The sequence below is a fragment of the Akebia trifoliata genome, chromosome 5, assembly GCF_017979445.1.
Source record: "Akebia trifoliata isolate Shusen 1 chromosome 5, ASM1797944v1, whole genome shotgun sequence".
NCBI lineage: Eukaryota > Viridiplantae > Streptophyta > Magnoliopsida > Ranunculales > Lardizabalaceae > Akebia > Akebia trifoliata.
The window spans coordinates 21,117,348-21,131,631 of record NC_141379.1 but is presented as its reverse complement, the minus strand read 5'-3'; the positions used below and the strand labels follow the sequence as shown (position 1 = coordinate 21,131,631).

At 36.2% G+C, this 14,284-nt stretch overlaps 2 protein-coding genes across 4 annotated transcripts in view; one reads left to right on the top strand and one right to left on the bottom strand.

Annotated features, from left to right (window-relative positions):
• Positions 1-10,566, top strand: part of NBS1 (nijmegen breakage syndrome 1) — a 43,928-nt gene extending 33,362 nt beyond the window's left edge. Inside the window, 7 exon segments of the mRNA XM_086442980.1 lie at positions 7,157-7,235; positions 7,238-7,327; positions 8,337-8,698; positions 9,086-9,147; positions 9,355-9,457; positions 9,547-9,634; positions 9,914-10,566. Of these exon segments, the coding sequence (XP_086299106.1) occupies positions 7,157-7,235; positions 7,238-7,327; positions 8,337-8,698; positions 9,086-9,147; positions 9,355-9,457; positions 9,547-9,603 (753 nt within the window). The 3' untranslated portion in view covers positions 9,604-9,634; positions 9,914-10,566.
• On the bottom strand, positions 10,194-13,624 carry LOC147401635 (NAC domain-containing protein JA2-like). Of its 3 annotated transcripts, none has more exons than XR_015178624.1 (3): positions 13,241-13,622; positions 12,672-12,959; positions 10,194-10,334 (listed from the first exon to the last, which is right to left on the bottom strand). XR_015178624.1 is itself a non-coding variant. In XM_086442981.1 (3 exons), the coding sequence occupies exons 1-3, from the start codon at positions 13,484-13,486 to the stop codon at positions 10,293-10,295; spliced, it is 519 nt and encodes a 172-aa protein (XP_086299107.1). In that variant the 5' UTR covers positions 13,487-13,624; the 3' UTR covers positions 10,194-10,292. The 3 variants fall into 3 exon arrangements, 1 of the variants encoding a protein (XP_086299107.1); XR_015178623.1 differs by having other exon boundaries at positions 12,672-12,964; positions 13,241-13,618; XM_086442981.1 differs by having other exon boundaries at positions 12,672-12,964; positions 13,303-13,624.
• Between the last annotated feature and the right edge of the window lie 660 nt (positions 13,625-14,284).

The following is a 14,284-nucleotide window of genomic DNA, read 5'->3' as shown; positions in this document are numbered from 1 at the left end:
TCTGCTTTTTACTCCTCTAGGTTACCAAATTTCCATCAAGAAACGTGCAATAACTAGATGTCGATCTCCTATCTACTGAAGAGCTTGCATAATCTGCGTCTGTGTACGCCTCCAATGTGAGTTCATTATTCCTTTTGAATAGAACTCCTTTTTCCGGACTACCCTTCAAGTAGTGTAGCACACGGTAGGTTGCTTGCAGGTGTGTCTTTCTCGGATCATGCATGAACCGACTAATCATGCTTATTGAGTATGCAATGTCTGGTCGAGTATGAGCAATGTAGATGAGCTTTCCTACCAATCTCTGGTACTGTACTCTATCAACGGCTGGTTCTTCTTTTGCTTTCCCTAGCTTCTGGTTTGACTCAATAGGTGTTGCTACTAGTTTACAATCGAGTTTTCCGGTTTCTTTCAAGAGATCCGTCACATATTTTTGCTGTGAGATAAAAATTCCTTGTCTTGAGTATGAAACTTCAATTCCAAGGAAATTCTTTAGTCTTCCAAGCTCCTTTATTTCAAATTCTTTGATCAAGCATTTTTTCAGTGCTTTTTTTCTCCTTTTCATCATTTCCTGTGACACTAATATCATCAACATATACCAAGAGGGCTGTCATTCCCCCTGTTGCCGAATGTTTGATGAAAAGGGTATGGTCTCCTTGACTCTGTATCTTTTTACTTTCATTATTCCAACAAATCTCCCAAACCAAGCTCTAGGTGACTCTTTTAGTCCGTATAGGGCTTTCTTCAGTCTGCACACCTTGTTAGTTGTTTCCTTTCCTTCAAATCCTGGTGGAATGCTCATGTAAATTTTCTTTTCTAGCTTACCAAGCAGGAAGGCATTCTTTACATCATACTGTTGAAGTTGTCAATTGAAATGAACTGCCAGAGATAACAAGATTCTGAGATAGCGAAAACATGTGACTCCCAGAGGAAGAAAGCACAGAAGTTGGAATAGCAGTATGTTTAGATCCAAACATGTACTACCCATCTCTTCATACCCCTTGCCAAAACTCCTTCTTGGAGTCAGGTTTTGAAAAATATAGTGAGTAGGAAAAAAGGTAAACTGAGCAATTTAGAGATTTTGTAATACTACTTACAGACAAAATATTAAGAGATAGGTGAAGGACATGAAGCACAGAGTTTAGTGAAATCCTAGAGGATAAGGGGGTGATACCCTTGCTATGAATTTGTGTAAAAAATCCATCAGCAAGGCGATTTTGCCTATGTGTGGTAGGAAAAGTAGAAATAAAATGGCTAGACTCACTATTAATGTGATTAGAGGTACTAAAATCAATAACCCATACTAGAAGAGCAGAGTCAGACTGAGTGATATGAAAAGCAGATGATGTACCTGTAGGCGTAGTAACTGAGGCTACAGTTGAAGAGAAGTGAGTGTGGGCGTGAATCTGATCCCGGACAATAATGGCAATCTGAGTCTATAGCTGTTGCAAGTCAATCATGCCAAATGAAGAAGGATGATCAATGAGAGGAATGGATGATGACTCCACTGTAGCGGCACAAAGAGCAGATTGTCCCAAATATGGAATGGAAGGAGATTGTTGTATCAAATGAGGATAGAGCTGAAAGTAGCGGGCCTTCTCATGGTTAGTTTTCCCACAATGACTGCAAGTAAGGTCATTTTTTTTTATCACGATCACGGTTTCCACGACCGCTACGGTCATGACTCCCTGATCTCAGGGTACGAGAGTTGGAGAAACTCGAGTTGGTAGCTAAGGCCATCTGATCTGTACTTGGAGTAGAAAAAATGTCAGGGACCTAAGTCTGAGAAGGAACAATACGACGACTGACGCTCATCACTGTTAATGGTCGCAAATACCTTAAATAAAGAAGGTAAATGAGTGGTGTTGAGGATTTGCGTTCGAAGTGCCTCAAACTCAGGACGTAGACTCATAAGAAACTGGTAGGTCTAATGTCGAACAATCATCTTAACCACATAATCGACTGCTTCTGAAGACATCTTAACCATACTCATAATGAGAAAGTTCCTCCCAACGTGACTGAAGAAATCTAAAGTACTCTATACTATGAGTCCTTTGGGTAGCCTGGACAATGTTTCGATGGAGATCATAAATCCTTGAGTCATTCCTGGCATTTGCATATGTCTGAGTTAATGCTGACCACTACGATGAGACAGTCTCATGGTATATGAACATGGTATAGATGCGTTATTCTATGGAGTTAAATAGGTACCCAAGGGTAGTGCAGTTGTCGATCTCCCATTATTCAAATTTGGGATCAGTAAGGGTTGGTTAAGTAATGGTGCCAGAGAGCCATCCAGATTTCCCTCTACTACCTAGGTAAAGTCGCACAGATCGAGACCATGGTTGAAAGTTCTAACTATCGAGAAGAGCAGTGGTAATACGTTGGGCTGAAGAATTAGACCTAAGAATTATGGCGGAAGTCGTAATTGCTTGTTTCGAAGTCATTGCTTTGGTTTGAAGGGAGGTCTCGCGATCACCAAAGAGCAAAGAGCAGCCTCAAACAGTAACAGGGGGGTGAAACTCTATTACACAGCCCAGCCAAACAGTAATATGGGAGTGAAACTTTATTGCACAACCTAGCCAAAACCTATTGTAGGGCAGCAATGGTGCTAAAAAAAATTGCAACAACACCCTTGCAGTCCAATCGCAGCAACACAACTCAGCAGTATCAGCACAGCCAGCCCTAACACAGCAGCAGTGCCTATCAGAGCCTTACACAGCAGCCAGTTCTTATCGCACCCACACAGAAAAAAATAAATCACAATAGTGCTGCCGGTCCTTATCGCAGCCACACAAAGCAAATCGCAGCCGTGCTGCCAATCCAAATAATCCAGAAACAAAACAGGAAACAGAAGAGGGGGGGCAGCCACACTAGCCAGCCCTAACCCCTATCACAAGGCAGTTGCAGTCACACAAACAAAAAGAAGAGGGCAGCCACACCACACCAGCTAGCCCTAAACCCTATCGCAAGACGGTTGCAGTTGCACAATCATCTAGCAGCCTTATCGCAAAGGACACAACACTGTTTATGTAGCCAGCAGACCTATCGTAGCAAACAACAGCCTTGTCGCAGCACAGCACAGCCGCAATACAGTGATGTATCAACCCAGCGGTGACACAACTCTGTCCCATAGATCCATCGCAAAACTGCCACACAGCCCTACGATCGTAGGAACACCCCTATCGTGACATGCGATGGAAGGATTCCAGACCAAAATAAAATTAAGAAAGGAAATCCTTGAAGGGGAGAGACTAATGAAAGCTACTACTAGGTCGTGTGGTCTCAAAGATCAAATAGGGATTGTAAAAGAGAATAGAAGAGGAGAAGAGGTGGCTTGCGGTGAGTTTCCAAGAGTCCAAAGACGAGAAGAGGGAGAACCCAAATAGGGGCTGTCGAAAGATCTTTAGCTCTGATACCAAGAAGAATTAGAGAAGAAGAATTGTCAAGTCTCTTTGTGAGATCTTGGTAGGAAGTTATATAAATAAAAGAGTCAAAAGACAAAAATGCCTTTACATATAAAAAATATAAAAATAAAAGCTATTACTAAAAACAACTAGGACTAAAATAACCAGATTATTTTCAATAAAGTGGTTCCCCCAAAGGTTCTTTACTGTCTGTAGGTGAAGTGAGGAGAGGAGAAAAAACATATAGGCTTGTAGGCAAGGCATGTGGGCCTTGGTTCCCTTCTTGGTGGGGATTTGAACCTTCTGTGTAGTACTCTTGGGCCAAGCCCTCTTTTGTAAGTTTCCTTGAGCCCTTAGGCTCGATCTAGGCAAAGTGGGGTGTCTACACTAAGTATAGCCCTTAGCCACTAACCTTGCTTTATATCTTTCTACTGATTTATTTGCCCTAGGTTTTACTGTATAGACCCTTTGCATCCAACTGGTTGCTTTCCCTTTGGTAAGTCAACTAACTCCCAGGTTGCATTTTTTTTTCAGTACCATCATGTCCTCACACATCGCCTCCATCCACTTGGGCTGAGAAAGAGTATTTGAAACACTAACATGCAAAGAAATAAAAAAGATAAGAGGCCACAAAAGTCTGATAACATCGAAACAAGTAATGATAGGGGACACAAAACTATAAATAGGATGTTTAATATGAGTCATCTTGCTTGTACGAACAATAGGAAAATGAGGATCACCAACTATGGGCTCAACAAAAGAAAGAAGAACAAAAGACTTGAGTTTGATGAATGAGACAAGAATGGTTGCTTGGCCAAGGGGTTTTTCCTCATATAAATAACAATTTTTTGCCCTGTGGTCTTACCATATTTTGTGCACTAGTGGCAGTTTCATAGAAGAATGGTGGCATACTCGAAAAAGGTTTCGTCCATAGACCCAAATTTCTTCTTGGACAGAGGATGATAACATTTGTATCCTTTTGGAGATTGGTAATATCCAAGGAAAATACGTAAGAACCTTATGATTGAATTTATATTATGCAAGTTTTGGACATGGATATAACGAACGCAACCAAGACCTAAGGAAGAATAGGGAAGGATTGGTGATCTGGATGTAGAAGGTCAAAAAGAGATTTGAAATTCAAAACTCTAGATGATATCCAATTAATGAGCTATGAGACAGTGAAGACATCTTCAGACCAAAGAATATTTGGAACATTCCTCCCAAACAAAAGGGCATGAGCCACTTCAAGGAGATGTCGATGTTTTGTTCAGCCACACCATTTTATTGTAGTATATCTACACATGTATGTCAATGCTTAATCCCATGCTGTACAAAGCAACACTTAAGCCCAAATAAATATATTCTTCCCCATTGTCTGAACGAAGTACTTTGACATTTTTTTATTTATTTATCAAAATGGGTACACCGATCATTTTATGAAAATTTCTGAAAATGGAGTATACCTCATCATTTGTTTTTGTGAGACATACCCATATGCTTTTGGTGCAGCTGTCAACAAATGAGTCAAAACAACGATATCCAAACAAAAAAGTAGTGGATAAAGGTCCTCAAACGTTAGAATCAACAAGTGCAAAGTAAACATCACAGGCCTCCCCTGCCCCATTTTTTCGTTTTTTATTAATAAAGCTTTACCTATCCAAAAGAAAAATCATACGTTTTTTATTGATTTGTGGATAAAAAGATCAACAATGATTGGCAAATTCAAATGCGAAATAAACGTTTCAATGACAAACATATCAAATGGTCCAATAGTCTAATACAGTGTCTCCAGTGTGATTGGAGCTTTATTAAGAGATAAACCATGAGCCTCACAGCCACTGCCAATCATCCTCCTTGAAACCAGGTCCTGAAAAACAGTGGGTTGGGAAAAAAGTGACGCTACAACTTAAAGATTTCATAATACTACAAATGGGCAATAAATTGGTACAGAGGTTAGGAACATGTGAAACAAAAAATAAAGTCAGGAAGAACATTGATGTTTTCTATTCTAGAAATGGACAAAAGAGAACCATCAGCAATACAAATTTCCTCTCTACCAGAACAAATAAAATAGAAAGAAAGTGAGGATGACATGCCCGTTTTGTGGTCTGAACACTTGAATAAGCAGAGGTAGAAGTGGAAGTTTCCCTCTAGTTGACTCATCATAAGGCACAATTTCTCTAAACTCTTCTTTAGGCATAGAGATCATTCTCTTGGTAAGGGCAGCAACCTGTGTTGGAATGTCAATTGAGGATGCCTGCATGGAAATAATTACAACTAAAGAAATGTTTGTAGTGGTGGAAGCACTGAGTGTTATACGCTGTGCCTGACGAGTAAAATTCGTTGGATGAGGAACTAAATCCAACAAGACTCTTTCAAGTGTTTCGGCGTACCACTATGTGTACACGTAAGTCTTTCTTTATTCGTGTTAAGTCTTCTTCCCAATCCGTTTTCCTCGCATAGAAGGCAGTGTTGATGACATTAGGGCATTGTTCTTGACTTGTAAGTCTGAACTGTAACATCCCAGACTTTCTTTATAGTCTTCAGGAAGAGTGGAGTAGCCATGACATTCCTATTGAAGTTATCTGCTTCCCACTTGGCATAACTCATAAATACTATCAAACAGATCTGGTTTCTTAACTTTCTATTAATGTACTCAAGCATGATCTGCCTTCGATGAACATTTTTGTAGATTGGGACCATTCAAGATAGTTTGAACCATCAAATTTAACAATAGTAATATGTAAACTGGGATTTTCGATTGGAGTGTTTACACCACCTCTCCCTCCAAATAATGGGGAATTAGCCTCCTGGCCACTGTTAGTTGTCATGTTGCACCAACAAATAAGAACAAACCGTGTAAGAAACTTTCACTTGGACGATGCAAACACAATAGCGAACTACAGTTCACAACCTTCTTATAAATAAATTATCAACTTGAAGTAAATACAAACCCAACTACAGCACCTACTGTTTTTAACAGGCGAAAAAGGCCAATATACCAGAATAATACAACTTAGGAGTTAACATTGGTGATTTATTTAACACCTTCAATTCTTCATCAAATCGACTAGGGTTTGTTTTGTTGGGTTTCTAATAAAAAACCGTTCCAGCCACTACCCACACAACAGAAGTACAACTTCTCTCACCCATCTTATTGTTCAAAAAAACTGTTTTTTTTTTTTTTTTTTGGGCTTTGGGGTGGTGGGGTGTGGGAGGAATTCTGGAAACAAATTTTGATGCTGACTTTAGCACAATTTTGAAACCCCTAAGATTTCTGTTGTCCCCTTGAGGATCTCCTGCTCTGATGCAAGTAGTAAAATATGATTTTATGTCTCAAGGTTTGAAAGGAGAAGGAAAAGAAGAGAGGAGAGAAATTGGGAGAAGTAGAGATCGTGAGTATATTTTCTCCCCTCTATATTTCTTATATAAATATGCAAACCAAATTAAAAGATACTAATTCTCTTGTAACAAGAAATAAAGACAGGGGGACCTATATAACATAATGATATGTACCCCCATTATCATTATATATTAACCTAATAGACCCTCACAACACAAGATTCATTTAGCTGGACGCAAATCTTTGGTAATGGCTTTCAAGAACAAGATTTGTTTAGCTGTCCCCCAATCTTTGTGATAAGGCTTTGAGGTGATGATGGTGACTTTATAAAAATTTCTTGGTGAAGATTTTACCTTTCTTGGTTTGATGATCTTCTAAGTTGTTTTAATCTTCTGCTTTCTCCTAGACACCGGAAGATGGAGCTAATGATCGTGTCGTGCTGGTAATCACCCCAGGATCAGTGAAACAGTTTGAACACATTCATCATCTCGTTCACTGTCCAGAGTAAATGAAATGAATTTGGTTTCTGCTATTTTATCTGGTCATCTTGATCCATCTCTTGTGGAATCACCTTCCAGTAAGTATTATGTCTTTAAACTTTTTAACTGCACTGTTGAATTACTACATCTCCTGATCAGCTTTTATCGAATTATTGAATTTGTTTTTTCCTGAAATCATGAAGTTTTACAGAATTATCATGAACTTAATCAACACTGATGTTTCATGGAATGATAAGCCAATTATGAAAGCAAACTCATAATCATAACTCATTATATCACAATAAAAAAAATCTGGGTAAATACCCCCCCAAAAAAAAAACCAACTTACCTATGACCCCATCACCATCTCTGCGTGAAAAAACCAATGCACGGTGAAGATGTGATACTGAACATGAAATGATGGAATGATACCTGTTAGTGTGGGTCATGAATTTATAATGATCATACTGCTAACAGCTGAGGATCAATATCCAGTACCTCCTCCATCCATGGATTTGGGCTGAAGATATCAAACATATATTTAATCAGACCCAAAGATGTTTAGGTGAAAAGAAACGAAAAAATAAAAGTTACCTCAATTTTTTGGATTGCTCACTTTAAGATTTGAAAATTCAATGTGTGAATGCATCATTATCAGTTGATCTGATCTGTTTGCACTATTAAAAAAAATGCCTACTAGATTGGTAAATTTTGAGAGCTGCTTTGGCACCCCAACTTTTACTTATTACACCCCAATTAAGAATAAAGAAAATAAGTGAATGGTTGACAATAAGTAAAAAAGTTGGGGTGCTAATAGAAGCTCTCTAGTTTTTTTTTGCCTAGATTTCTTTTTTTTTGGGTTTAGGTTTTTTTATGAGCCTAATTATAATTGGAAACAAATAATGGAATTGTTTGAATGAGTGTTATAAGGTTGAAATTATAATTTGAGTCAAACCTTTCTATAAATGTCTAAACAAATTTTTTTTTTTTTCCAAAATAATGGTCACACCTTAATACTTGTCTACTTGTTGGATTGTCCAATTTAATCTTTATATGCTCCCCCACAAGAGGGTTCAAATAGAATATCTAACAAGAAATTCTTTGCAGTACTCGTCTCATCTTCTTGTTCTACCGATGAGACAATAGTAGCAGATTCTGATGTAGAAATGGACACTGCTGCATGTGATCATGTTGCTTCAAGTGTCCAATCAGAAGAAGCCATAAGGCATGAGGTGACATCTGGAGATCATGTCAATACTGCAACAGAAATGATTCAAATTCCAAGTTTCAAGGTTGAGGATGGTAGTGTTATAGAGAGAAGGGATAAGGGTGATGAAGCTGACACATCCGGCTATCTAAATTCAGATATCATATACAGTCAAGATTTGATAGTGAGAGATACCAACCCTTCAGCTTCAGTCCATTCTGCCACAATCAAAGGAGTAGTGAATTTCAAATGCTTCAGAAAGGTAATTGACCTCTATGGGTGATAGGGTTACATCTAATACCGCTTCTTTTAAACCATAAATCATTTTATTCGAGATTTAATCCCTCTAGTTTGGACTCAGACTTGGGTCTTAGTCTTAAGCTGAGTTGAATCAGTTGAGTGGCAAGTTTATGGATCTAAGTGTTTTTATAGAAATGATAACTATGTTTGACATTGTCTTAGGTTATAATTGACACCTGTTGGTTTGATCAAGTTGATTAGGCTGGGTTTGGAATCTGGTCAATGAGACTTAGATTTTTATACCACGTGTGATTGTTTTATATGCATTAACATGTAAAATTATTTTATTTCTGTATTTATCGTCATATGGTATTCTCTTACAGTTTTCTTCTGTTATGTGGGCTTACAGAGAGAGAGCCAGTCTGGAAATAGCTTCAGCAATCTTATTCCATTTTCGAAAAACCCATATAAGTAAGAGCTATAATCTGCAAATTTCCCAGGCTCTAAATATTGGGAGATCTATTGCCACACCAACTTTTGCTAATGCTATCCCAAGATGTGTGCTAATTCCTTGTGATTTACATATCAATTGGGGTGGCATTAGCAAAAGCTGGTGTGGCAATATAATCTCTTTAAATATTTCCATGTATGTAATTTATTTATTTTTGTTTCTTAAAGAGAATCTGATTATGGGAGTGAAGAAGTGGCTGAGCATGTGAAGGAAGAAAAGAAGCGAAAGCAAATGGAAGCTATTGCCGAGGACTTGTTCAACAATGATAAGGTATGTGCATGAGTTATACTTAATTCAGCTATTAATAGTGATGAACATGTGCATAAGAACCAATTCTCTCTTCTGGATGACCCCACTAGGCAAGGCGACGTGGTGTAGCAGGTTCTTCTCTTCGGGGACTACTTACTCGTGGTTGATTGGCTGACTTCCCATGGGGGTATAGATCTAGTAAGTCAATTCTCCCTTCTGACGGATTTGGCTCTTTTTTTTCGTGAACTTAGTGGTGTTTGACAAAGGTTAAGAATATCTTCTCATCTCATGTCATTTAATGATTTTTCGTACTTCGGGACTAGAATTTTCCTTACATGATTTATGTTGTATGGTTGTTCAACAGTAAATCATTGTAAAACATAAATTTTGTTATCTTGGTCATCGTTTTTGACTCTGCTTGGTATGATATAAAATTTTGAAATAATTTTTTTTTGTTTGGTGTTTAATTCTTTGCAGGTAACTCTGATAAAATCCCTTTACTTTGCCATTCAGTTACGTCGTCACATATCAAATTTTAAATTTAAATTTTGTTGCAAACGGGCCTCCCATTCCAGTCTGGGTTAGTGCAATGACTAGTTGATCAGTCTCAAGCCGCTGCCTTGATTGATTCCGTGCATTTAGGTCAGAACTAAGACAAATCTAGTGCGAGCAAAATATTGAAGAACTTTTTATTCATAAATTGAAAAATAGGTTCCCTCTCTCCCCCTCCCTTTCCTAATATCTAATACATAATTTCGGGAGGGAAAAAAAGGAAAAGAAACAGAAAGATACAAATTGGCTGAGTCTCTCATCAAGCCTCAAAGAATTTTCTTCAAAAGGAACACGCCTAGTTTAGTTATTCCCCATTTGTTATCCTTCCTAGCACCCATTCCTGCACCTGCAATTTAGTAATGAGAAAACAATGTCAATTCCTAATACAACCACATTTGTGTAATATTTTGATGAATTTAATTTCGTTTAAGCAAGTGAGATGAACATAATGTCACTCGTATTATTATGACCCGTGTCAATATAGTGTCAAAAAAACACACTTGTAATCTGCTATTTTAGGGAAAGACAACGCACATATACCAAATAAACAAAAAATATGCAAATGCCCTTATCGTCAATTGCTGGCCAAAATTTCATATATCTTTGAAGTGCCAACTTGGCATAGTGTTGAAACATATGGAATGTTGTTTTCACATCCTAGGTTCAAACCCTCTTGAATCCAATTTCATTTGTAGACCACTAACACTACACCCATCAAAATAAATTTCATAATCTTCAATCCATTTAACATTTGGTATATGTTTGATTGTGTATTGAAATTGGATGGGAAATCTCGATTGATTTATTTGTCCTTATTCAAAGATTTTATTTTTTTACCTATTCCTATGAAAAAATGAAATTTGATTTTCCATCCAACTGATTTTCCATTATCATTGGAATTCCATTGAAAATGAAGGGAACTTCTATTGGCACCCAACTTTTATTATTATTACACTCAACTGAAATTAAGAAATCCAAAATTAATATGCATGATTCGACTCAATCATTTAATTATAAGTTCAAAACCCTGACTCATTCCCATTTTGAGCGGAACAAATCTACTAATTCTTTGATTCTAGTTAATAAGAATGATCTTGAACTAGAAGCTATAAAAGGGAGTCATGAGCAATTGCAATAATTGCGTTCGTTGATGTTCTTGATATCAAATTTTGTATAATTTCGCACGTGAGGGGTTATTTCTTGGTTTTGTCCTATCCGAACATCAGAATAGATAGAGTTTTCTGAAAAAACTTTGCTTGCAGAGGAAGAACTCTTAGGGTTAAAGAGAACAAAAAAAAAAGGATCTTTTGTCTATGATACTGCATAATCTTGAATGTTATTGGTTCCGGTACATAGAACAAATGATATAATGCAATCAAAGTTCCTAGATCTAAAGCAAGTCAAAAAAGGATCTTTCATGTATAATCCTGTATCATCTCGAATGTTTTTGGTTTGCGTACGTAGAAAGTTCCTAGATTCATAGAAATATAAAACAACATATAAGGTATAATTACTGGACATTTCCAGATGTATTACTCAAAAGGATTGACAAAATATACCAAGTCAGTTGGAATTGAGAAAATTTTGTCCCTATTGTCACAAGTATTCAATTCTTAATGAGATGAACAAAAATAGATCAAACAGAACACGTGTGTGCCACCCTTCCAAGGAAGGGGAACAAACTACATATATAATATACATCTATAAATATAAACCAATCAAATCCTATTTCGGTCTGATTCCATATTAATCAATTATGATATTCAATTTTGGAAAGAATGTGCCTGGATTTTTTTTTTTTTCTCTATGACGAAGTTTCATGAAGAGATTTTGAAAATCAAAAAGCACAAGATCAACATCAAGAGGTCGGAGTAGACGATCATCATTGATATTAACTTATTCTTTATTTTTATTTTTATGGGTCATTGTCAATAGTGGCAATTTGAGAATTTTTTATCTTGAAGAAAATTTGATGTGGAAATATTAATTTGTATTTTAAATGGGTGTATATTAATTTTTAGTTGGGATGTTACAAATAATTGAAGTAATGGGGGGTGTAATAGTAACTGTTGGAGTACCAATAGAATTTCTCAAAATTAATTTCCATGCAATGAAACAGCCTTGGGAAAAATTATATTTCTCATTTCAACCTTATGGTAAGAAAAGAAAAAAAATCCTTCTATCTTCACACACACAGACAAACAAACAAAAAAAAAAAAAAATGCAATATTTTCTTTTCTTTTTTCCTCTTTGTTTGGTAAGAGAATTTTCTATCCATAAAAGATATATGGGAGCGGTTTAGCAGCCTTAAAGTTTGCCAAACATTTTTCAAAACATTGGTTAGAAGTTTTGGAATGAGCTGATTTTTTGTGAGGATGATCTCTATGATGAGGAGATCATCCTCTCCAAAAATAAGTTTATTTTGAAATTTCTAACCCTAGTTTACAAATTGAAGAGTCGTGGACCGTCCAATTTTTGTAAATCACTTTTGATTGTTTTGAAATAGGCTGATTTTTGATGAGGATAATCTCCTCATCATAGAGATCATCCTCACAAAAAATCAGCTCATTCCAAAACTTCTAACCCATGTTTTGAAAAATATTTAGCACAATGTTTGGCAAATATTAGGACTGCTGAACCGCTCCCAAGATACATATATACAGGAGGATTAATCATTAATCACCTTGGAGATGTGTCCAGTCTTATCGATATTCTTTTTATGTTGTAGCCGGTACTCCTCCATCATCCATTGTGTTTTCTTCGCGTTTGTTGATTGTCCAACGTAGTAATTAAAAGAAATCTTTAAACTAAGCATATCACCTTCCAATTCCAGAATCAATCGTTCTTGTCCATTAGATTTCCAGAAACCTACTCCATTTCCAACCATTCGTCTTGTCTTCCATCCATCATTCAAGTTTTCATTTTGATAGATAAAGAAAAACCAGTCCTCGCTTCTACACCAATTACTCTTCTGATCTATAAATAAAAGATAAAGGAACATATTTTAGACATAAATAAAAATTGATTTATAGAAGATTTGTCATTGTATGATAATCAAAAGAGAACTATTTTTTATTTATTTATTACAAAACTTTTGTCACGAAATCATTTCTGTTTAAAGTTTGAGAAAATCATGATCTATTGTGTAAACGAGCAACTATAGTATGAATATTAAATTAAAATTAGGTTTCCCTTGATTCATTCTTCTTATTATAATATTCCTCGAGAAGGGTGGAGTTAAAGAAGATTTACCTGATTGAAGAGGAGCTATACTGTAAAGCTGGTGTAGAAGGATGGAGTTAAAGAAGATTTACCTAATTGATGAGGAGGTATACCGTAAAACTGGTGTGCGTCAATGTCTTGAATACAAGAAGGTGGAATAGGTTTGGCTGAGATCTTGTTTAAGAGATAATGGAGAACCAATTCTTCATCTGTTGGTAAAAATCTGTACCCAACTGGCATCGACGCTAGGATCTCCTCATCATCATCATTCATCATAAATAGAACTTTAATCTTCTTCCTCTATAAATATAATAATAATAATAAGCCCTTTTTATAAAAAGTGACATCGGGATCTAATTGGATAAGATTATATAACAACAAATTAGTTAATAATTCGAAACAAATTTGTGAGAAATAAATGGTAAGTGGTTCGACAGACTCTTCCCCTTTTATAGTACGATTTTGTTGATGCACAGTCCAAATAACACGCCTCCTCTCCTCATTGGAGGATTTTGTGTCATCCTTTTGTGAAGTAAGACTAATCTTACCAACTTAGTAAGATTTGAATCTTACTTAGGATTGTTGACCTCACCTTCTAGTGTCAAAAAACATGGATGGTTGTAGAGGATTAAATTTGGGAGCTGCTTAATTAGGCACCCCAACTTTTATTTATTACATCTCTTTTTTATAAATTATTTATCACGTCCCAATGAAAAATTAAATAAGAACCTTCAAACATTAACAAAGCTTTGGCTCAAATTATATTCTCAACATTACAAAACCTTATAACACTCATTCAAACAATTTAAGTAGTTGTTTACAATGTTCATATAAAATCCTAAACACAAAAAAAATAGTAATTTAGTAAAAAAAAAAAAAAAAAAAAAAAAGAAAAAAAGAGTGTTTCTGTTGGCACCCCAACTTTTACTTGTAATTAACCATTCTTTTACTTTCTTTATTTTTAATTGGGGATGTAAAAGTTGGATTGGTTTTGGATCAACCATATTGATCCGGATAAATTTGATCCGAAACAAATAAAGATCATATTTGATCGGGTTTTGATTTAAAGTGATA

Bases quoted from the DNA above. Each gene is read 5' to 3' on its own strand.
- LOC147401635 (XM_086442981.1), bottom strand. From the start codon at position 13,486: ATGATGAATGATGATGATGAGGAGATCCTAGCGTCGATGCCAGTTGGG. The intron at 12,965-13,302 runs GTAAATCTTCTT...TTTTATTTATAG, and splicing joins TATACCTCCTCATCAATTAG to ATCAGAAGAGTAATTGGTGT. The intron at 10,335-12,671 runs GTGATTAATGAT...ACTAAATTGCAG, and splicing joins AGACTGGACACATCTCCAAG to GTGCAGGAATGGGTGCTAGG.